This window comes from Colius striatus, chromosome 3 (genome assembly GCF_028858725.1).
Source record: "Colius striatus isolate bColStr4 chromosome 3, bColStr4.1.hap1, whole genome shotgun sequence".
NCBI classification, from domain to species: domain Eukaryota; kingdom Metazoa; phylum Chordata; class Aves; order Coliiformes; family Coliidae; genus Colius; species Colius striatus.
Genome location: NC_084761.1, coordinates 34,535,546 through 34,560,160, shown reverse-complemented (window position 1 = coordinate 34,560,160; position 24,615 = coordinate 34,535,546). Strand labels below are relative to the sequence as shown.

Below are 24,615 nucleotides of genomic sequence, written 5' to 3'. Positions count from 1 at the left end.
AGTGTTAGTTAGGGGCCGGGAGGAGCGCGAGGCGCAGCCCTCAGCACCGACGCGCCAGCCCTCGCCCCGGCACGGCGCCCGGCGCCCGTTTCACCCGCCGGGAACACATCCTCGGTCGCTGAGGGATACTGCGACCGGGGACAAGCCAGGTGCACGACCGGGTTGCAGGGAGGGGGGGGGGTGGGGGGGTGGGGGGGGAGAGGAAAAAGAAAGAGAGAAGGGGAGAGGGAGCCCTTCGCGGTGGCTCCGGGAAAACCGGCTTCAGCCCCCTTTCCCCCGGCGAAGAGGGAAAACCCGCCCCGGTTAGCGGCTTTCCCGGGGGCCCCGGCTTTGTGCCTGTCTGTGCCCCCCCCACTCCTGGTCTTATTTGATCTCCCGTTAAACCAAGGAGGAGAATGTGAAAAAAGGGGGAAAATGCCCAGGAGGAAGCAGGAGCAGCCCAAGCGCCTCTCTTCACGTAAGTGCCTCCTCTTTTTTGCCATTTTCTCCTTTCTCCTCTCCCTGTCTCCTTCCCCTCTGCAGCCGCCTCCGTCGTTTCGTGCATTAGTTTAGGGTTACAGAGGTGAAACTGACAAAGACACAGCCTGGGTTATTCCTCTTTTAGGTCTGAGCTAAGGCAGCCATGTTGGTGATGAACAGCCTTGTGCCCTTTTAATTTTTCCTCTCTCTCTCCTTTCCCCCCTTCTTTCTTCGCGTCTCTCGCCCTTTCCTCCCTCTCCCTCCCCTCGCCCGTGATTGTGCATTTGTGTTTGGGGGGGGGGGGGGCGGTGTGGGTTTCTCTTTGGGGCCGGGGGGGGGGGGGTGTATCTTTTATTGGGGTGGGGAGGGGGGCTAGCACCGGAGGGGAGGGCGGCGAGAGGGGAAGCGGCTGCTGGCGTCTTGTGCGGAACCAGCCGAGAGGTCCGTCCCCGGCTAAAGGTTGCGGCGGGGCTGGGCGGCCCGGGAGCGGGGGAGAGGCGGGCAGCGGCGGCTGAGGGGGCCGGTGGCGGCAGCGGTGGCACCCCACACCGACCCCACGGCAACCCCGTAGGGGGCCGGGGCCACCGGTGACGGCGGTGGCGGGGGAGGGGGCGGCGGGGAGGCAGACCGTGGCAGGCGAGGTCCCTGCAGAGCAGGGAAGAGGCGGCGGCGGGCTCCGGGCTCCTCCTGGCCGCAGTGAAATGAAGGGTCAGGCGAGACTCGGGCTTCGGCGGCGCTGCCCCAGACGAGAGCAGCAGAGCACAGGGCTAAAGTGCATCCCGATCCGCCGCCTGCGGGCACCCCATGCGCGCTCACACACACGCACACGCATATCTCCTGACACAGCTCACCCTGCCCTGCTCCTGCTCGGTCCCTACCCCCTCCCTGCTTATTTTTTCCCCTCTTTGCAAAACAGTTAACTTTTCTCCTGCTCGCTGCCCCCGCCCCCCTCCCCTCCTTGTATTAAGCGCTCGGCAGCTATTGAGGGGGAGGCGGAGGGGAAGGGACCTAAAAATACCCTGCCCCTGCTTGGCCCCAGGGTTGGTTTAAGGCGAGCGGAGGGTGGATGGAAGGGTCATTTGTCTGTCTCCGGCACATCTGCTCGGTGCGTGTCTGCAGCCCATCCGCGCCGGGCTCGGGACAGGGGGAGAGCTGAGCCGCCGGTGTGCCGGAGCCGGGCTCGGTCACTGGGAGTTCACTGGGGCCGCCCCGGCCCCTGCCCGGGGGGCGCCGCTGCCAGCAAAGCGCGGTGCGTTACACACACTGCCCCCCCCCTCCTCCCCCCCAGCCGCTATGCAGGCAAAGGGGCCGGGGCAGCGCTCCCATTGCCCTCCCAGCACCGGCACACGGGCCGGGGGCGGGGAGGTGGAAGCGATGCGAGGAGGGGCGGCACTTGCAGCCCTGCAAACGTTTCGCCTTTTCAGCCGGAGCCGAGGCAAAGGCTTGACTTGTGATGGGGTTTGCTCGGGGTATTTTTTTGGTGGTTTTGGATTTTTTTTTCTTTCCCTTCCCGTCCTCTTGCCGTTTGCCCCTGCTCAGCCCTTTCGCCGCTCGCCCGCTAGAGGAGCCGAGCCGGCAGCCCTGCCACTGATTCCCCGCGCAGAGCGGCGGCCGGGGCGGGGGGGCGGCGGGAGCGCGGCGCCCGCCTCTGCAGCGCCCCGGCCCCGGCGCGGCGGGCGGGGGCAGGGGCCAAGCCTGGGCGCGCAGGGCCTTGCGTGGCCGTGCGAGGGGGGCGGGCGCCGCCGCCTCGGTCAGGCAGAAGCCCCACGGGCTGCAGGAGGCGAGAAGGAGCTCTCGGAGTGGGAGGAGGCGGCGGGGCGGCCGGGCCGGCGGCTGACCTTGCCCTCGCCCCCGCCCCGGTGCGGCTGCCCTCCGCCTGCCTCTCGGGCTGACATCAAACCTGGGCTCCATTTTAGCTCGCTCGGGCGTGCCGCTGCCGTGCGCGGCGGCGGGGGCTTGGCTGCGGCGCCGGGCTCCGCGCTGCCCCTGCCTCCGGGTTGCGGCTGAAGCTCCCCGCGGCCCCGACCTCCTGACCGCCAGCGCCGAGGGAAGTCACGGCCTTTTCTGGGCCAAGGCACAATTGCCTTCATTGTGCAAACCCAGTTGTGTGTGTATTGTTGTTGGGTTTTTGGTTTGGATTTTTTGTTTTAAACACACGGCCTAATTTACAGTTCTTTCGGATTATTCTTGTAGTTCATTTCATAGGAGTTTTTTTCCTTGATGTGTGAAGCACACACATAGTGTATGTCCCACACGGTTGCTAGTTTTTCATGGGGTTTATTTATTTTAAATTCTTTTACAACTAGATTGCACTGAATCAAAAGCTATTATTTGACAATAATAATAATATCTAATAATATATTAGGTAATTCAGGGAGAATTGCAGGAATAATGTTCCACCCTGCAGTCCCGCAGATTCAGAATATGCCTTGGAATCTATTGTGCTCAGTGTGCAAATGCTATAAACAAGAGATTTATATTTTTTTCAGCAACATGTTGCTTTAATGGGTACTCTGTGTAAACACACATTTTTATTCTACAATTCCTGCTGGTTTTGGTAATACATTTCTTAGAGGAACAACGTATATATTTCATTTTGAAGTATTAATGCTGGCAGAAGAATGTAAAGTGCACCATGAACATCTTGAAAGAAGATGGCTAATACTGTATTCAGCCTTAACTCTGCTCTGTTGTAGATGTTATGCCACGATTCTCTCCTGAGTTCTGCTACAGGTTGCTGCTGGTGCATGAATGCTCTCCAGTACACTGAAGTGATGTAGTGTCTTGTTGAACGTCTTTGTGATAGTTTGGATTCTGTTACGATCGTTTGGCAAATAAATGATAAGTGTTGATACACAGAATAATTTCCCAGTGTTACCACGTAACTGAGCAAATGTAACTTAGGCAAGTCTTGTGAACTCTAATATTTGAGCAGGAACCTGTGTTCTCAGCATCTCCAAGCCTCAATTAGTTGCTTATAAATTGTTACATAGCCTGAAATGCATCTGAAGAGTGCTGTTATGCTCCTTGAAGTGACAATACACAGTTGCTGCTGACCAGGACCCTGTTTTTATGCTTCCATCCATTGACTTTCTTCTTTCATACGAGGAAAGGCTGTGGGAACTGGGGCTGTTTAGTCTAGAGAAGATGAGACTGAGGGGAGATCTTATTAACATTTACAAATATCTAAAGGGTGTGTGTCAGAAGGTTGAGGCATCCCTTTTCTCTATTGTAGCTAGCAACAGGACAAGGGGTAATGGGATGAAGCTGGAACACAAAATGTTCCTTTTAAACATAAGAAAAAACTATTTTACTGTGAGGGTGACGGAGCAGTGGCACAGACTGCCCAGACGGGTTGTGGAATCTCCTTCCTTGGAAGTCTTCAAGACCCGCCTGGACATGTTCCTATGTGACCTGATCTAGGTGAACCAGCTTCTGCAGGGGAGTTGGACTAGATGATCGCTAAAGGTCCCTTCCAACCCCTACCATTCTATGATTCTATGACTTCATTGTACAGCCCTTGTGTACATTTAGAGGTAATTTCACAAGAGAAGACTGTGGTGCCAAAACACATGTTATGTTGAAGAGTTTCTCTGTACAAGAGTTTTCTAGAGATGTATCGGACTGTTGCAACAATTTAAGTTTCAAGGGAGTAGCTAGATACTGATACTTCAGTGACTGAAGGGAAAAAAAAATTAGATGCAATAATACTGGTTTTTGGTGGCATCTACTAAAAATGGCAGAATTAAGGTTGAGGTTTCAGACGGTAGAGTTGCAAACATAATTTAGTTTGGAAGGGTTCTTTGAAGGTCATTTGGCCTAGGCTTGTGCTTAAAGCTGGAGGATCCCCAGGGTTCATTCAGGTAGATGGTCCCTTTGAGACACTGATATTAATATGTACTGTAAGCAGAGTTTCCATGTGTAAAGAAGTCAGATTTTGGGTATTGTATAGTCACAGATGGCATCAGGTTGTCTTTATGAACAGTCTGTGATATACAAGAGAAAATGCATTCTTTTTAATTTAAGATACAAGTGAATGAGGAAAAGACTTCTGGAGTTTCTGGAGAGACGAGGGCTCATTCAATACCCAAACTAAACACTGCAGCAATGTATACTCAGTTTACAGTGACAAGACATAGGTCCAGAAATTAAAATTTTTTCTGGTGCATGTGTGTTTTACGATTACTTTTGGATGCAACTCAACTCAGTTCACTTTCGCTGGAATGTTTAAAGGACTTTTGATAATTCCTTGGTGCATGTGTCTGTGTGTTAGGTTTTTTCCCTTCTCAGCTGCTTCATCGCGTGCAACTATTTTTTTCCTCATTTATTCATTTAGCATTGGAATCTTTAAAAATCAATGTATCGATACAATTTTACTCTAGTTTTCGTATTGCCTTGCTTTCCATTCTACCTCACACTATTTTGTTTTCCAGTAATTCCTGAAACTTTATCTCCTCTGAACTGCACAAATATGACTTGGAAGAGTTTACCCTGAAAATTAAAAGTTTTGGGAAGTTTTGTGGTACTCAAGTAAACGTTTAATATCTAGACTGCTATGTTGCCTTAAGTGTAGCAGTCAGTACTCCTTGGTGGTTTGACTCTGTCTCAGAGGCTTGTATGCAATACAATTTGGGAATGAGTGCCACAATACCATATATTCAAAGCTTTTATTTGTTATAAAGTGTCAGGCAGAATTAGATGCTGTACTGAGAAGTTTGAAGTGTTACTGCTTTCTGAAGAATGTACTCAATGCAGGACAAACTGCAGTGGTATCTTCTGTTGAATTAGTTTTGTTAAAGAAGGAAGTGCAGAATTGATACAGTATTAGTTTCAATATCAAAAGCTAGATATGTGATAATCAGGGGCCATAACTTTTCTCATTTTCATGGTCAAGTATAGTGTTAGATATTCCAGATAATGTGTTGAAGAGTTCAGCTGTTTCTATACAGTAATAAAACTCCTTAAACTCTGTGAAACTTTTTGTTGTTTTTTGTTGCTGGGTTATATCATCAGATGGTATAGGAAATCCTGTCAAACAAGTAAATTAACAGTGGTTTAGAGCTTCCTTCTTTTTTAGTTATACACTTTGCTTCATTTGATACTCGCTGATAGCAACAGAAGATGTGTTGAATGGGTCTTTCAAAAGATTTCCCAGTGTCAGAAAAGCCTCTCTTACCATTCGGCATTTGAGAGTTGCCTCCAAGACAAAAGAGTTTTGCTAGGAACAGGAATTTTTCTCCTTTAATAGTTTATTACCTTACTAGAAGACGTTGCATATACAAGGAGTACTATTTTTTAACCTCATTCTGCTGCAGGGATCATGATATAGCTCGTTGACAGGAGAATTCATGTAGGGAAAATAATAAGTCTTCATATGATTAGGTTAATAATTTCATTGCTATCATCCTTGTTGTCCTGGTGGTACTGCAGTGCACTTTTCAAATGAACAGCAGCCTGTTGGTGAATGGAGTAGTGTCCATATTACACCACCTAAACTACTGCTTTTATTTTACCCTTCTTGTAATAGTGAAGTTATCATGGACTTTTTAGAAATACCATCTCCCTTTGTGGAGATTCTGATGTGTAAACTCTGTATCACTTCAGATTTGTATGCTAGTTTTTGGAGGTTTTTTTAGTGTTATACAAATTAAGTCACTTTTAGAAGATCATTCAATGATCTCTAAAGCCATTCAATGGTAGGCCACATCTTGGTATTGTCTGGTAATACAAAATAGGAATAAATTACACTGGATTACAGATTGAGCTACCAAAGTGTCAGCATTGTGGCTGTGAAGCTACTTAAGTCTTTAGGGTCTTATACATTAGATTTTCAAGGGACTGAGCATGCAAAAGACTATAGAACAAAACCACAAACTTTTTAGCTGTCTAAACAGGAAAACCTGCAGGTAGAGCAGTGGAATGGGAAATGTAAGAACATGCACACAGAATGCATTTTTACTATTAAATTTTAAAATGAACGAAGAAAGACTATGACTTAATCTTTGTAACAGTGGTTGTTGTCTTTTTCATATGTAAGAAGGCAGGAGTAGGAGGAATTAAGTTTAAGGAAAAAATAAAAAAGAAGAGCCAGGAGGAGCTGGCTGTTCAAAGTGAAGTATTAGTAATTTCCTATAATTTAATCAGACCAGATCCCAGAGCAAGATAATGAGAGCATGACCTACAAAAGAGGACTTTTTGGAAGTTAAAAGGGTTTCTAACATGAAGCTTCACAAGGAATATGATTTGTCATGAAGCACCATATAGAGGACTTTTTTTCTTTCACATTGCAAAGAAATCATAACGTAGACGTTAGTTCAGATGGTTACGGACAGCTAATATGGCTTATGTCTGGAATCCTTTTGCTGTTACAGCTGTTAACTACTCCAGAGTCATTCTTGAAGAGTGTCTCTCCTATATTCTGTCCTGGTTTCTAGTATACTATTTTTTGTTGCCTAGTTTGCCATAGAGTCATAGAATGGTAAGAGTTGGAAGGGATCTTTAGAGCCATGATTTGTATCGTTTACTTTTACGCGTGCAAAAACCTTCAGGATGGATAGAGACTGTGTTTTACAACAATATGCAAAAAATCTGGACTGCAAAGTAGCGTTGTGTAATGGAATCCATTTTTGAAGAAGTGGGGGAATTCTTTTCGTATCTCTTTCTGCCCACTGAAGTAAAACTTTTTTTAAAGTAGAATAAAACTAAAATGTTTGGTATGAAGAATAATAAATGATATGGGCTGAAGGGAAAAAAGAAAAAACAAACAAACCCCACACCTCAAAAAGGCAGATAATATCCCTATCCCCCAGGTTGTTGTTGTTTTTTTTTTAATGTGTAGTTAAATAATGCAACCCAGATTTGACCCACACTTCAGTTGACAGGATGTGTGCTGCAGGGTACAGTCAGCAGTGGTGCTGCACATGCACTCTACATTGTGGCTACTTGAATGAAGGATTCAGCAGTGCGTATCCATAAGCTCTCATGAGAGCTTGTCTATTACTTTGAATTTTTTACAGACTAACTTAGGGTATGCTCCCAAAACCAATTTCTCTTTGCCTCATGTACCTTCAATAGCATTTGCTAGCTGGTGTCCTCTGGTCTAGACTCCAAATATTTTGAATACACAATCTGAACTTGTCAGCTTAGTAGTTAGCTCTGTTCCTTAAAGTTTCTCCTGCCTTTCAAGAGATTTCCTTCTTGTGGTGTAGTTACACTGAGTATTGAATCCCAAGTTAAGCCTAAGACAGGCCTGTTTTCTTTTGCAGGTTAAGAATTCACAGAGTCCAAGTTTGATTAATTTGGAATCGTGGAAGAGTTACGGGGAATTTTTTTTTTATTATGACAAACATAGAATCATAGAATGGTAGGGATTGGAAGGGACCTTTAGAGATCATCTAGTCCAACCCCCCTGCAGAAGCAGGTTCACCTAGATCAGGTCATACAGGAAGGTGTCCAGGCGGGTCTTGAAGATCTCCAAGGAAGGAGACTCCACAAACCCTCTGGGCAGCCTGTGCCACTGCTCCCTCACCCTCACAGTGAAATAGCTTTTTCTTATCTTTAAATGGAACTTTTTGTGTTCCAGCTTCATCCCATTATCCCTTATCCTGTTGCTAGCTACTATAGAAAAAAGGGATGTCCCAACCTTCTGACACACACCCTTTAGATATTTGTAAATGTTAAGAAGATCTCCCCTCAGTCTCCTCTTCTCCAGACTAAACAGCCCTAGTTCCCGCAGCCTTTCCTCATATGAAAGATATTCCAGTCCCCTGATCATCTTGGTGGTCCTGTGTTGGACTCTCAGAAGTTCTCTGTCCCTCTTGAGCTGAGGAGCCCAGAACTGGACACAGTACTCCAGATGAGGCCTCACCAGGGCAGAGTAGAGGGGGCGAAGAACCTCCCTTGACCTGCTGGCCACACTCTTCTTGATGCATTCCAGGATGCCATTAGCCTTCTTGGCCACAAGGGCACAAAGCATGCAGGAAGGAGAGAAAAAATGGGCTTCAAAAATAGTCTTTTCACTCTTTTTGATCCTTGGGCAGTAGGAATAGAAGCTGGAGAGTAAGACTGAATAGTGCTGATAGTATGGTAGTATGGTAGACCAAGAGAGAGAGGTTTTTATGCAAGACTGATGATTTAGCTGCTGTTCAGAGTAAACTGTGTTAAGAATGAAAGGGTTACTGAGTGGTAAAGGTCTTGTAATGAATAGTTTAATCATCAGTTTCAGAAAGTGAAATTATGTTCCAAACATCTGCACAGTTTTATTATTTATTTATTTGGGATGCTTGCTGTCTCCTAGGGTAGAAATACATTTTTTGGAGGAACTCAAAGCAAGCTACAGTCATTATCCCTTTGAGTTCTGCGTGGTCTTACCTCTAGGGATTCTGTACTTCAAGAAAGTTTTATAGCTCTGTTGACCCTTTTTTGGGGTTTGCTCTGCTTGGACATGTTTTTATTCTATTACTAGGCTTTCTGTGCAGGTATGAAGAATTCTGCCCTGCATTGTCATAAATAAAGAGGATACTCTGAGAAGTTTCTGTAAGAGAGAAGATTTGGCACAAGTTTACTATAAAATTACAACTTCCTATTTTAAGTGAATGTTGTGGACATGTCTTGAATCTTGGTGCCTGTTAAGGTTTGTAATATGCTGTACTGGGGAAAAATGAGAATTCTGTTGAACCCTTAAAAGTAAATGGTAAGTAACTTTTAGAAAAAAATAGAAAAAATGTTGGCTTTAGCTTAATGAGTGATCCTCATGTGTGACTTCATTATTGAACACAAATTCTTTGCAAACTACTTCTAGACTTAACTTTTACTTGTGTAGTAGTAGAAGTAATTAAACTCATCTTAAACCCAAACAATAAGAGCAGATCTTCCACGGTTAGATGAACATGTAGTGAAAAGGAGGTGCGGAACAGAAAGGATGGCAGGCAAGTGGATTTAGATAGCAGCTGGTGATGTAGCTGTTTGTGTTTGCTTGCTTTCCTGAAGCACAGCCAGAGTCTTTCTCCTGATAGACCTCTGTGCCAAATCTAGGCCTGGCAACTAGTGACTGAGGAATTTATCTGTGTTTGGATCAGAACTTCCCCTTTTCTACCTCTATATTTCTAGCACTTCGAGCCCACGAAGAGCCCTTCTCAGACACCACTGTAAGCATAACAGCCTAGAGCTGCTCTAATTTGTGCTGCCCCCAGGCTCTCACCTTGCTCCTTGATATGGAAAGGAAGGGCTGACATAATCCTTCTGTCAATTCTGCATTGCCAAAGGGAGTTTTTTGCACAGCGAATAACTCTGAAGGGGGCTCTTCTGCCCACCTTGAGGTACTTTTACCTTGCCTGTAAGGTCTAAATAGATTTCACCATAATTGTTTATATTGTCTTCCTGCACAGAGCTATACCACATTGAGATAACAAAGCAAGCTCTAAATAAGCTACCTCATGTACAGGAGGCAGTTATCACAGCAGTCTACCCAGGTTAATTCAGCTACAATACTTGTGGGTGTACTCAAGCTGGCTCAGATATCACTACATACCACTGTGTTATTTAGTGTAGATATACTCTCATGAGAATCGAAGTTGTTGTCTTTGAAGGCATTTACTGGTCTGCATAAAAAGTGTTGGGAAAGCCCAGAAAGTTTTCAGCCAAGAAATGCACTTTGAAAAAATAAAATCAAATTGCAGTGCCATTGGCACACTGACTTGTTTGTTCATCAGAAAAGCCAGCAATGGAATGGAGCTGAGTGTGAAACTTCCCGTTTTGCTTCTTGCTATTCCTCTGAATTTTGGGTGGCTATTTTAGGCAGAATGTAGAAGTGGGTTGCTGCCATTTATGCTGTGGCTGTGCCCTAAGCAGCCATAGCATTAATTTCTTGTACCAAGAGCTTGGCGCAGAATCCTGAATCTTTTTAAAATAAGGTGAGGTTTGAGGAATGTTCACTTTTTATTCAGTGCTTGCACATTAATTATGTGACCTCTGACTTAAGAATTCTTAAGGTTGAAAGCTGAGGGAAGTGCCTTAAACAGTGTGTCTAGGAGTGAGGAGTGCCTGTTCCACATGGAAAAGTCTGCTTCTGTGTGTTAGCCTACCACTACTAGTAGTTTCCTAATCCTGTCTTATTTGGCTTTGCTTGTTAACCCCAAGCAATCCCCTCAGAGACAGAGGAAGCAGCTGTCTTTGGTAGCAAACACAGCACGACAAAACAAACACTTCTTGAAGCTTCCCTTAAATACGTTGCCATAATATCATCCTTGTGGGAGGAATTAGAAGCACGGAGAATATAATTTGCCATGTTTTAATCTGACTTTGTGAGAGTGGAAAAAATTAAATTATGGGGAACTAGACTCCTGTGACATTTACAGGAAGGGAAAATTTCAATATCTAAAACCTAACCCTTTTGTTTCTGAACCAGTCACAAAGCTAATATGCATAAAGCACCTCAGGTGAGTAATGGAGCAGAGTAAAATAGTAAATTAGGAGCACGTTATTTTCCAGAAGTAGAGTGGGATAAGATGCGTATAGCAAAAATAAACAGAAACTAGTCAACCCCAGTGGATTATTGTGGTTATTGCTCTAATCAATGATTAGAGCAGGTATGCTGGCCTGATGTCATCTTCTGTGCTTAAACATTGCCATGCATATGGTTTGTGAGCTCCTCCCTTCACTTTGTGATCTCTTGGTAGAGGTTGTAAACATAATAGGGATAATTAAAGGCACTGCAGCACCTTGATCTGAAGCTTCCCATATTTTGTTTATTGCAGCCTACATATTGAAGTGACATAGGGGGTTTCTGGTTGATTTTGTTGTTTCTTTTACTTTGTTGATCGTTGGAACAAGCTCCATAAATGTGTTCCAAAGAGACAATTCTGTATATTTTTAAAGTATTTTTTCCAAGAGTCAGTGTTTTGAATGGATAGTGTAGGGGTTCCTCTTTATGTGTTTTAAGGAAACAGAAAGAAAATTCACAGTATTTGCTGTCACTACCTTTCCAGCTTCAATATTTTAAATAATTTAAGGTAACTTCATTGAGTTCCACATAACATTCAAAGTAGGACTTGGTGTTTATTTTCAGCAACGGGACTTGTACTGCTAGGGTGATGCAAATGTTATGGAAGCTGCCTTGGCCTTCCCAGATGGGAATTCTCATTGTGTGGGGATATTTCTGTGGGGAAATAATACTGATGTTCCATACATCTTCATATCACTACAACTTAGAATAGTCTGTCAATCAGAAATGTAAAGGGTCAGAGATGAAGCCACTGCTGGAGCACGCTCAGATCTACTTACTGCCAGTTAGCAGCCATTTCCAGGTGCTGTTGATGACCCAGTCTCCATGCTGAGTCTAGGTTAGAAAACAGAGGAGAATCAGAGCACTGTAAAGGCTCATACTGTGTTCCTCCTTCGCCAAATACATGTCAGACAGGAGAGAACCTGGCCTTACGTGTAAACTGAACAGGAGTGTCTAGATTATTGAATGTGTAGCAGTAGCAATGCCTCCAAATTGAGTGGAAGGAATTGCTTTTGCCAGAATGCCACTGAGATTGTTGGAAAGTTAAGATGTCTTATGCTCAGAGAAGGAGATAATGAGCCAAACCAAAAAGTCAAAAGTAAGCATAGGTTAGAATGTACAACAGTACGTCCTGTCATCAAAGAAGGCAAACTTGACCACTTCTTTGAAGTTTTTTCAAACTCTGATATGTCCTTTACGTTCAAGGAAGCCAGCCAAGCTCCTGCAGTAGTGGAGAGGCAGAAAGATGGAGAGAAAGGCTGTGTTCTTCTTCCTTTCTTAGAAGCTACCTGGCTTAACTTTGTGCTCAGGAGATGAAAACCTCCCTTTGGCCAGCAAAAATTTTTCTCTTGCCATTTTATTGGTGCTATAAGCTATAACTCTGTTCCTTAGAATGGTTTTTGATTCCAAGAGTTCTAGACTGCAATGACAGAGCTGTCAGGGTTGTATGATGTTTGTGGGGATGTTTGGAGGCTCGGCAGGACAGTGTACAGACACGAACTCTCCAGCTTTTTTGACTTACTGGTTTTTCTCTTTTTTTCTTGTGGCTCGACAGCAAGTTCTCTTCAGAGATTCTTCACATCTATTGGGAGAGCTTCACAGACAGCTTTTTTTTTTTTTTTTCTTTCCCAGCTGTAATCCTTGTGTACCACTACTACACTGATGAGGACTGGTATTCTGCCTTTTTCTCTTTCTCCAAAACCACTTGTGATATATCACTGCTTTTATCATGGATAATTCTTCTCTTTTTTCACCCTTTGCCAGTCAATATTTATGGTAAGTTTTCTAGACCAGATGGAGAAGATTGGAAAGGTAGGAAAGTAGAGAAATACCCATTTTTCATTTTGATAATATCACTACTTTATCAGTGTCACTGTCTGAAGACTACTGGCAGTTTCAGAAGTTAATAGAATGAGAAGTTGTTTGGAACCAATTCAAGAGAAGACACGGCGTGCCTTTAATCCACTGGAGAGAGGAGGAAAAGTGAAGGTTGCCATTTGTATTATCCATGACATTGTTGGCCTGGCTTGGGAACTTAGAATCAGTAGTCATGGAGAAAGCAGATCAGATGCAGCGTATTCTGTTGGACTTCTGATTACACTTTTACCTGAGTTCGTCCCAGACTTTTGTTTTTTACAGTAGTGATTAGACACCAGAAACTGCACTTGAGGATTACCTTGTGGATGAGAAAGACAGGGAAATAGTGTTTCCTTCTGCTTTGTTCTATTTGTATAGTGTGTAGGAGCACAAGACAGAGTCTGCCTACTGTCCTAAGCACATGTGACCCAACAAAAAGATAGTTTCAGCCTGAAAGAGAGCTTGTATTATAAATTAGATATCCTGTAGGAAAGATGCGCTTGGCAGTTTCTCAGGGAAACCAAGGTAACAATAGAACCATAGAATTGTTTCAGCTGGAAGAGACCTTTTAAGGTAATCGAGTCCAGCCTTTATGCATCTGCATAGCAGTTGTCCCTTGAAGGAGCAGAGGTAAGCAGGAAAAAGATGGAAGGAATGTACCTTGAAATGACTAGGTAGGTTCTGCATGTTGGTTGTATGTTTTTACAGTGCTGCTGAAACCTTCTGAAGAGCTTTCCTCAAGTATTGAAGCAGTGCTGGGATTGCATTAGTCTGTCCCTGTACAAATCCTGGTGGGAGTTCTCCACTTGTCAATTCCAAAACTTGGTTGTACCTTTGAAGAGATACAGGAAAACAGATCTGTTGCACAGTCGTTTTAATAACTTCTGTGTATAGAGGAAAAAGGATGATATATGATTGTCCTTTGGTTTTCAGCTTCTGTATCATTAGCCAGATATTTTCTGTTCTGTTTTCTGGAAATCTCTTGCTATTAGCAGTGAGAGAGAAAGTACGGAAAGGGAGATCTTACCTTAGATCATGCACACCTACTGTAGATCATCATAGATGTGATATCCCATTTTGAGTCTAAAACCACTTACTGGCAAGGACAATTTTCCCATACTCTCGTGGCACCTGGGAGAATTGAGCTGTTCTTTAAATTCCTACCAAGGACACTGAAGCCATCTCTGCCTTGAAGAGAAAGTAACTCTGGTGCTTGAGTAGTATTTTCCTTCCTCTGGATGTTGATTTCTTCCTGGTTTATAGGGGCTTGGACAAGAAGGTATTTTGGACTTAATAGGAGGAGCTGAGGGGAGACTGGGAACTTCATGCCTGCAGGTGCTCATGCTGTGGTGTTCAGGTGGGCTGAGGGAGCTCTGAGGGTTGTGCACAGAGCAAGAGTAAATGTGAGACAGCAGCCTCAAATAATGACAGCAAGGGAGCTTTATTTTCTGGAGCTATCACTTCAGTGTTCACAAACCTTTTTAAATTAAGCCTGTTTTAACCTTATTTATAATGACTAAGGATTTGCTAGTAATTTAAATAGTTGTTTTTGGCAATGTACGGGTCATCTTACAGGTACTGGTAGTGTAAGGATAAAAACATTTATACAATAATAAAAGTCAAGGAAGCAGGTAATTGACCAATTTATCAACCTTAGCAGACAATTTTTTTCTGATACATCATGGTAGCTATGGTAAATTTACTCTGGATTGCTTAAGGGCACGATCCGATATGGTACGTACGGCACGTGAGGGCAACTCCTTGAAATAAAGGGATGAGGAGCAGGTAATCAACCAGCATGATTTTGGTGCCTCCATTACCCTTTTGGAAAGTTTGGGATTGCCCTGCATAGCACAGCTCCAAGCATAGGTGATTGATGGCTTTATTTCTTCGAGCTTTGTGATCTTTTTTAGTGTTTCAGGTAGTGGGAGAACTTTTTGTAAACTTAGCGCCATTCCAGACCGTAATGCTAAACTGCAGTTGTTACAGGGAGTTATTTGTTTTCATTGCAAATTGTTTGTATGTGACAAAGTGGCATGTTTGAATAGTTTTCTCGCTTTAGTCAGCCACTTTTGCCAGCTGAATTGACACTTGCAACTTCTTATCCACTGCTTTTCCAACTGTAAGGGTGACTAAAATGATGTTGCTGTGGTGACTCTGCCGGTTTTGAGTGACTAGCCACACTCAAATGAGTTGCATGTATTGAGGGTAAATCAGTGTTACAGTAATCTATAGCATAAACACATCACTTTATTCTTTGCTGCTGTAAATTGTGAGGAACGTGTGAGGATACTTTCTCCTCTTGGGGTTGTGACTGTGCTTAGGCATGCACTACATTTCATAGAATCATAGAATCGTTTAGGTTGGAAAGGACCTAAAAGATCAGCGACTCCAACCGTTAACCCAGCATTGCTACATGCACCACTAAACCATGTCCCTAAGTGCCACATCTACACATTTTAAAAATAACTCCAGGATGGTGACTCTATCACTTCTTGGGCAGCCTCTTGATAACTCTTTTAGTGAAGGTTTTTTTCCTAATATCCAAGAGGCCATTTCCTCTTGCCCTTTTGCTTGTTACTTGGGAGATGTTACTTGGGAGACCAGCACTTACCTCCCCACAGCCTCCTTTCAGGTAGTTGTGGAGAGTGATAAGGTCTCTGCTTAGCCTCCTCCTGGCTAAGCACTGCCAATTGCCTCAGCTGCTTTTCACAGGACTTATTCTCTAGACCCTCCACCAGTTTCGTTTCCTGTTTTTGGACGTGCTCCAGCATGTCACTGTCTGGTTTTAGTGAGGGGCCCAAAACAGGTCTCATTTCAGCCGATGAAGATGCATTTTGTCATAGTAAAGAGTTGAGACAGCTATTACTGCAGCCAGTTCTGGGTTGGTGTCAGGTCAGGTGCAGGCCCTAATTAACATGAATTGTTGGCTAATGAAGACACTGATTAAGAGCAAGCAGTTATAGATATAGCTCAAAACCAGAGAACACAGGTGTGGAAAATAGAGTGGACCAAAAATTTTATTTGTTACCAAGTTAAATGAAGATTGGAAAGCAAAACTTTCCTACTTTTTTTGGCACCTAGATCATACAAATGTGATATAAGAAACTCTGCTATTAATGCTTAATGCCTTACTTCAGTTTTGCTATAAATGTTTCTTTCCTTGGGAAGTGCTCATTGTGCATCAAGGGTGCTTCTCCCAGTATTTTCTAAAGCCCTGTGGGTACCAGTGACAGCCGAAAAGAATATGATGACTTCAGAATGCCTTGTGTCATACAGCCAGCAGATAGATTCTTTACATTGTGTCTTTGTCTTGTAAACACATCACAGCACCAAAAAGCATGATTTGGTATGCAGAAAGAAATTCTCCTGGTCTTACTTGAGCTGAGGCTTACCTCCCTGAAAATGGGTAAAATTCATTTATTTGTGAGTCTTTTGTTGCAGGTCATAGTTCAAGTTCTTGTCTAATTTCATGATGGTTTACCTCTTTTCTTGAAATCCATTTCCTTTTAAGGGATGAAAAGTATAAAGAACTGAGGTTGTTATTCTGCTTTTTTTCTTTTATATATCCTAATAACATAGTATGATCTTTCCATTTTCTCTAGCAGAGTTGTCCAAGTGAATGGATCTTGTTTTCCTAAACTGAACTGTATAATGATTGAGAGTGATGAGTTACTACATTGCTTGAGCTCATAGTGATTATCTAGACAGACCATGGTTTTTGATATCTTCTGCCTCAACTGTACAATACAAGACTGACCTAGAATTGGACTACTGCAAAGCACATAGCCATTTGGAAATGAGTAACTGAGCCTCTGATTTACACGTAGACAGTGTTTAAGATAAGGCAGTTTTGTATTTCTGCTTAGAATTTCCTAGTAGAGACTCTAGTTCCATGTTCCACAAGCTACACAGGACCTTTTTTATTCATGGAGTCAATTGTCATTCAAGGATGGCTTTAAAATATTATGGATTTCTATATTGACCATTTTGGCATTCAAGTAGTTGTCTCCCGCAATAATTTGATCTCGAGTGGAAACGAAGTTCCCTCATTTAGAGATCTTCTAGTTGTAGCAAGTTTCCAAATTGTTTACGAGAATCATTTGGGTTTCATTTCCATTGAAGGCCCGTGATGGGAAATTACAAAATATTTCCCTCCTTCATGAAGTAGATTGAGATGATAGGTCTTGATTGTGTATGCTTTGCTATCTAATACTTTCTCACTGCAGTGGCCTATGCAGCACTATGCCCTCGTGGCCAAGATGGCCAATGGCATCCTGGGATACATCAAGAAGAATATGGCCAGTAGGTCAAGGGAGGTTCTCCTCCCCTTCTACTCTGCCCTGATGAGGCCTCATCTGGAGTACTGTGTCCAGTTCTGGGCTCCCCAGCTCAAGAGGGACGGAGAACATCTGGAGAGAGTCCAGCGCAGCTATGGGAACTGGGGCTGCATAGTCTAGAGAAGAGGAGACTGAGGGGGGATCTCATTAATATTTACATGTATCTAAATAGTGGATAACAGGAGGTTGGGGCATCTCTTTTTTCTATGGTATCTAGCAACAGGACAATGGGTAATGGAAAGAAGTTGGAACACAAAAAGTTCCATTTAAACGTAAGAAAAAACTATTTCACTGTGAGGGTGAGGGAGCCCTGGCACAGGCTGCCCAGAGGGGTTGTGGAGTCTCCTTCCTTGGAGGTCTTCAAGACCCGCCTGGACACCTTGCTATGTGACCTGATCTAGGTGGATCTGCTTCAGCAAAGCAGTTGGACTAGATGATCTCTAAAGGTCCCTTCCAACCCCTATGATTCTATTGCCATAGACATCTATCTAGAGCAAAACAAATGAACAAGTGAAGTGAATTTTGAGTAACTAGGAATATTTTTAAGGAGTTTTAAAACTTTCTTATAACTAAGAGGAGGTAGGATTTCTAATCACTGTACTGAACTTAACATGTAAGTGAAGACTACAGTGATAAATGTGCACTGATGTAAGTGATACACTGTCACTCCAGGTGCAAGGAGACTCTGGGTAGACTTGCACACGGACTATTTGAACCATCAGAAATTTTTAAAGCTGATTCCCATTTGAAACGGCTGTGGGAATAACAGTTGATCTCCTGCATATTGAGTTTGTTCTCAGACTTATAATACCCCATCAGAGCCTTAATGTGATATCATAGCTGGTTTTAAAAGACCTAGGGTAGCTTGAGATTTCTGGTAAGAAACTTGAATCTGTCTCAGAAGTTACTGCCTAAAAACATGTTCAGTTTCATAGCAAATGATTTATCATACTCTGTGTTTTCATCTGGTAGAAGACGTGTATTCCTTTCATATGTTAGTGCAGATTTCAGATTTTCAGTTGGCCATATTCCTTTAGTGTATAAGTCAATCTGATCACTGTGTTGTGCTTTATGAAAGGTGTGACCAAACTCAAGTAGAGATTACTACAGGATGTTCATGAGGGCCTTTGGAAGAAACTTTCAACAAGACTGGCTGTGGTATTTTACTCAGTCTCTGTAAAAGTGTTGCAAGAACACCAGTACCATAAAATAAGTCTTGTAAGGAACATGATTTTCTGTTGTTACACTGACACTTTATGAATCTGTCTTGGGGCTACTAGTGAGCCTTTGCAGCATAAGCTGACTTCAGAAATATTTATTTTATCTGAAAACCTCAGTCATAAAAATCAACTTTCTTGTGTACCTTTGCTCCAGGAATTCTAGATATTGGTCAAGTCAGCTGATGAAAGCTTTGTGTGTAGGATGCTCTATAGTGGTGTACTGCTTGCGAAATAGGCTTAAAAAATATTCCTCTAATCTAAGGCCATGTATGTTCTGTTTGATGCACACACCTCAAGTACTTCAGCAATCCACCTAGAACACAATAATTCTAAGTTGTAGTGAGACAGATGTTATATATATATTATTATACATCTATTAGTATATACATTTACATATAAGTGACATTGTTATACATATACACTGTGAGACATACTGCTCTGCCCACCTTTTCAGGGTTGCAGATTACTGGCCCTCACTGTTAAGATATTATTTCTGGGTCCTTAGAACTTTTCTTCTCCCAGGAAGACACTACCAACCAATTCTAGAGAAGAGGATTTTTAATTAGTATCAGAAGAATCTATGGTGGTCAACCCAGTTGTAGATATCCCAGATAAGGCTTCTGAAGCAGCCTGTGTGATATTGAATACTGTGGCTGTCCTGATTGCCTGGGTCAGCACTTCCCTGAGAGAAGTAATACATTGTTGAAGTTTGGGATGGGAGAGAGAATCTTGTGGTGGTTTTTTGTTGACAAGATGCAATACAGCGTGTATCCCAAAAGATCTTAGAAGACAGATGTCTCAGATTGTTGACTCCTCCTCCCTTTTCCCCATTCCTGCCTCCTTTGCTTGAACTTTCTTGTCAGAATGAGTGGTTTTCTGCCAGATCACTGAGTTGAAATCGTCTCACCAAGTAATCAAACAACAGGGCAAATGTAAGGGAGGGCACAGGACCACTACTGCTGTCTGTCTTGAGCATTTGTCACATCTAAAGCAATGCCCATTCATTTGGTGCTTAAAACCTCTAGTGGAAGCAACACTCCTCAAACACTGATCCCACAGCTACTAACTACAACTTCTTGCCTAGAACAGAATAATTACTCTTTCTTGAAGGTAAGATGTCAAACATCCTCCATACTCGGAGTTATCTTTTGAAGAACTTGTTTAGGGAGAGATCAGACTTGTTGTCATTATAAAGTCCTATCTTGTGGTCTGTCAACAGACCTGAGAACCTTCAGCAGATAGTGACAGCTCACCTCAAGAGAAACCGTTGCTGTTCTTTTCCATGGATACTTAACTAGTAAAAGAAGGATCTTTTTGGCACATAATGAAACGCACTTGGCACATTTATTTTGGGGCTTGTGACTCAAAAGGCTACTTGTTTCCCAGCTACCACAAAATTCTTCTCCTTTGAGGGAAAGGAAATAACAGCAGTCTTACGTTGTCTGTGACCACCTTCCTTCTTTCTTGGAAGAGTCCATCACACCTGGATTCTGCCTTTGAGAAGAAACTGAGGTGCTGTACAGGCATTTTGACTTTCTGTGGTTATCTAGCAGTTGGCAAACCTGAATGCATGGTATTTTTGCACATTCACAGTTGTTTGTGCATGTGGGCAAAGCATCTTGAAGAGTTCCATTCACTGCAAGGTAATTAACTTTCTCTGACCTTGTTCACCTTGGAGACCTTTTTTTTTTTTTTTAAAAAAAAAAAAAAAGAGTACTAGAGAAATTCCTGGGTGAATATTCTGTGTTTTTTTTCTTGTAAGTGAATTTTTTCAAAGTCACTTTAAGTTAGGGATGAAAGTATAGGATATGTGGCCTGTTTTTAAAAGCTGTGCCTTTCTTTTCCCCTTTCCTCCTTCCCTCTAGTTAGAAAAATCATTATTTTAGAAGATGTGGAGATGAAATGCAGAGTCCTACCTAGGGCTTCTTTCCCTATCTAATTGTTTGAGTATTTTCACACATCTTAAACACAGGGGACAAGGACAGAACAGAAGAGCTATAGCTTTTTGGCAGTTCCTTCTTGCAGCTGTGTTGCTCTCTCTAGGTCAGACTGCAGTGGAGAAATTTGGTTCAAACATCAGCCACACTGCTAAACCATTTTGTGATGGGGTCAAGAGTTGAATAATCATTCCATTGATAAGTGAACAAGCCAGAAATTCTATTCAAAGAGGACAGTGACTGCCTGTGCTGCTTACCTATTATAGGTCACAGAAATCATGAAGGAAAAATGAGGGACTGAAGGCACTCTAGCACATGACTGTTTATGTAACTGTGACTTTTAGGTTTTATTTGCTGCTGTTGATATAATAAAAGGCGTTAAGCCAGGCTTTTGTGTCTTTATTAAAATCATGATTTTCTTGCAAGCATCTCAGTGGGAAAGTCAACATAGCTGCTGCTCTGGATGTATGGTCTAATCAGATGTGACTGTAAGTGCTTTTTGGAGGTGGAGCCTGTGGGATGTGTGTCCAACTTCTCTGAGGTAGTCAGTCCAACAGCACACACATCCGCATGGTCTGGTGGATGTGGGAACTCATTAAGGTTGTTCAGCTCAAAGAAACAACATTCACACTTTTTAATTTAAAATAAGAACCATCCTGAATAGAAAACAGGCAGTTTGTAGGCAACTAGAGAAGCAATTTATATGGGATACGACAGAATATAGACTTCCCAGATCTGACTGCCATTTTTAGGCCTGTGCATACTGCTTTCTATAGTACCTTGCTGTGAAATCAGCAAGAGTTTATGTGAAGCTGACACTCAGAGACAATATGAATTAGAAAGTGATGTGGTATTAGCAAGTGATTGTTATTATTTTTTACCTTTGCTAAAATGATGCTCTTACACAGTGTACCTAGTTTATCTAAAGGTATGTAGTGTACTCAGACTGTAGCTCCTTCATTCTCTTCTCTGTATTATCTGGACTGCGCTAAACTCTGATGTGACACTTTTGTGGCTGATAGTGCTCACTGAATGTGCCGTTTGAAGTTAGGTCTTCAAGTTCCTTTCCTCGGATTTCACCCTGGACCTTCTCCCATACTGCTTCTGCTTTCCGTGTTCCACTAAAACCGTTCTGCCCAGGATGGCTAGCAACCAGTCTCACACATTTCAAGGCTTCTGTGCCAGTGGCACAGAAGGAAGGGAGCATCCTTCTGTATTCCAGTTCTAAAGGGCAGTTGTCAAAAAGAGTATCATAGACCTAAGATGGAGACAGGTGGGCCTGTGTTCTCTTCTTGAATGTGCAGCCATCATGTGATAGGAAACTCCTCTTATTTGGATGTGATGCTGATGGTAACAGTCATAGAATCGTTTCGGTCGGAAAAGACCTTTAAGATCATCAAGTCCAACCACTAACCTCACAGTGCTAGGCCTGTCACTAAACTATGTCCGTCAGCGCCTCATCTACATGGCTTTTAAATATCTCCAGGGTGGTGACTCCACCACATCCCTGGGAAGCCTGTGCTACTGTCTAACAACCTTTTGGTGAAAACTTTCTTCCTAATCTCCAATCTAAACCTCCCCTGGCACAACTTGAGGCCATCTCCTCTCATCTTGTCATTCATTACTGGAGAGAAGGGATCAACCCCCACCTCACTACAACCTCCTTTCTGATCTCTCCTCAGCCTCTTGTTCTCCAGGATAAATAATCCCAGGCTCCCTCAACCATTCCTCATGAGACTTGTTCTCCAGACCCTTCACCAGCTTTGTTGCCCATCTCTGGACATGCTCCAGCACCTCAGTGTCCTTCTTGCAGTGAGGGGCCCAGAACTGAACACAGTATTTGAGGTACTCAACACCAGCACTCAGTACAGAAGGACAATAATTTCCCTGGTCCTGCTGGTCACACTATTTCTGATAGAATACAGGATGCCACTGGCCTTCTTGGCCACCTGGGCATACTGCTGGCTCATACTCAACCACTGCAAACCAACATCCCCATGTCCTTTTGTGCTAGACAGCTTTGCAGACACTCTGCCCCAAGCCTGTAGCATTGCCTGAGGTTGTTGCAGCCCAAGTGCAGGACCTGGCACTTGGACTTGTTGAACCTCATGCAATTGGACTCAGCCCAGCTATCCAACTTGTCCAGGTCCCTCTGAAGAGCCTTCCTGCCCTCAAGCAGGTCTACACACCTGCCCAGTCGTGATGGAGCTTGGGTAGGAGCACCTTTAAAGAGAGAGTATTCTGAAATGGACTGCCAGAAGAGTGAATTTTGGCCAGTGGCCTGACCCCTAATCGTTGTTTGACGGTTCCAAGAAGGAAAGGGAACAGGACATGGGAAGCTATCCTGGAGGCCAAATATGAGCACACCAGTTTACTATCTGTCTGTCTTCTTTCTTGTCCATCACTAGTTACATGCCTTTACAGTTGTCTGTGCTTTCTTGGTTGTCAGGTGCTGTTTCTCTTTATTCATTCCCCTTTTCTTGCTAAAAGTCACATGAGGCTGAGTTCTAGGTTGCTCAGTTGTTGTCTCTGCCTCATCTTTGATGTATCTGCCTGCTTACTTGGCCTTAAACTGATTGTTCATCTAAGACAGTTTGTATTTCCTCAGAACTTCTCATGAATGGCTTACTGCTTCATTTAAGTTTAGTAAGTCCTTGTCATGGTTTAGGCCTGTCAGGGAACAAAAGACCACCATTAGCCTCAAGTGCCAAAGGGCAGGGAGGGCTTAATTGCTGCTTATAGTCCAGGACAAAACAGACCAGGCTTGGGGAAGAAAAGAGGAAATAATTTAATCCAACACCAACTAAAGCATAACCATAAAACTCCAAAACATAACAAACACAAAACAACACAGAATGGTATAACGATGAGGAGCACAACAAGCCCTTTTTTTAGACCACTTTCTCCCCACCCCTCCCCTCTTCCTGGGCTCAGAGCCCTGATCCTAGTGTCTTTATCTCCTGCCCCTGCTGAACAGCTCAGGGGGGCAGGGAATTGGGGGTTTCAGTCAGTCTAGTCTTGATGGCTTCTGCTGTTTATCTCTCCTCAGGGTGGGCAGGCTCTGTGCCAGTCCTCCCTGCACCTCTATGGGTTACCTCACACACCTGGCAGCCCTGCAGGGGCTGCTCTGACATGGGTTTCACCCCAAAGGTGCACCTCTTCTCTGCCTCTCACGTGGGTCTGTTCTGCGGCCCGCAGACTCTCCAGCATGGCCTCAGCCATGGCTGCCTCCTCACACAGTCTCTCACCCATCTGGGCGCACTCACACAGAGCTGCTGGTGGCTCTCAGTCCTGCCGTTACCCTCCATAGGTTGCAGGGGCACAGTTGCATTCTCACCACAGGTTGCAGAGGGGTCTCTGATCTGGTGCTCCTCCTTCTTTCCCCCTTCTCTGACTGTGGGGTCCGCATGGTTGCCTCCATCTTATACCTCCTCCCAAGAACTTCAAATTCCCGTCCCTAAATAGTGATCGCAGAGGCACCAGATTGGCCCAGCTGGGCCAGAGGTGGATCTGAACCCAAGAGCTGGGGCAAAGTCCAAGAACTCTTACCGGGTCTTCACTGCAACCCCTTCCCCCTGTTACCAAGCAAAAGCTGCTCCCCGCTAAACCATGACAGTCCTTTAAAAATCTTTAAGTATCTTTGCAGAGTTCCTCAGTTCCCTAGTGTACACCTATCACTTAATCTTAGCTCCTTCAGTAGTCCTAGGTATAGTGTTTAATATAAGGTAATACAGAGAACGGTTGATGATAGGCTTTAGAAGTGGAATAAGACAAGCTGTTGGGGCAACAAATTAGGAAGATGACCTGGATGGCAAATAGCCAACAAATGCAATGCAACTTTATTTAGATTGACACAAACGTGAATGATCATATCTGAAATGTGATTATAGATCAAGATATGTGATATTCAGATATGATATATGATCTTGACCAGCTTGAGAGCTGCGCAGAGAGGAACCTCATGAGGTTCAACAAGGACAAGTGCAGAGTCCTGCATCTGGGAAGGAACAACCCCATGTACCAGTACAGGCTGGGGGTGACCTGCGGGAGAGCATCTCTGCAGAGAGAGACCTGGGAGTCCTGGTTCATAATAAACTGAACATGAGCCAGCAATGTGCCCTCGTGGCCGAGAAGGTCAATGGCGTCCCGGGATGCATCAAGAAGAGTGTGGCCAGCAGGTCAAGGGAGGTTCTGCTCCCCCTCTGATCTGCCCTGATGAGGCCTCATCTGAAGTCCTGTGTCCAGTTCTGGGCTCCTCAGCTCAAGAGGGAGCTGAGAGAAGTGCTGGAGAGAGTCCAGCG

General features: G+C 43.8%; 1 protein-coding gene across 4 annotated transcripts in view; it reads left to right on the top strand.

The window, feature by feature from the left end:
• The first annotated feature begins 211 nt into the window (after positions 1-211).
• Positions 212-24,615, top strand: part of ZNF827 (zinc finger protein 827) — a 113,502-nt gene continuing 89,098 nt past the window's right edge. For all 4 annotated transcript variants that reach the window (XR_009818506.1, XR_009818505.1, XM_061993766.1 and 1 more), the window contains exon 1: positions 212-457. Coding sequence is in view for 2 of the 4 variants with exons in the window: in XM_061993766.1 (XP_061849750.1) it covers positions 415-457 (43 nt within the window). In the remaining 2 variants the exon portion in view is untranslated. The remainder of the gene's footprint in view (positions 458-24,615) is intronic.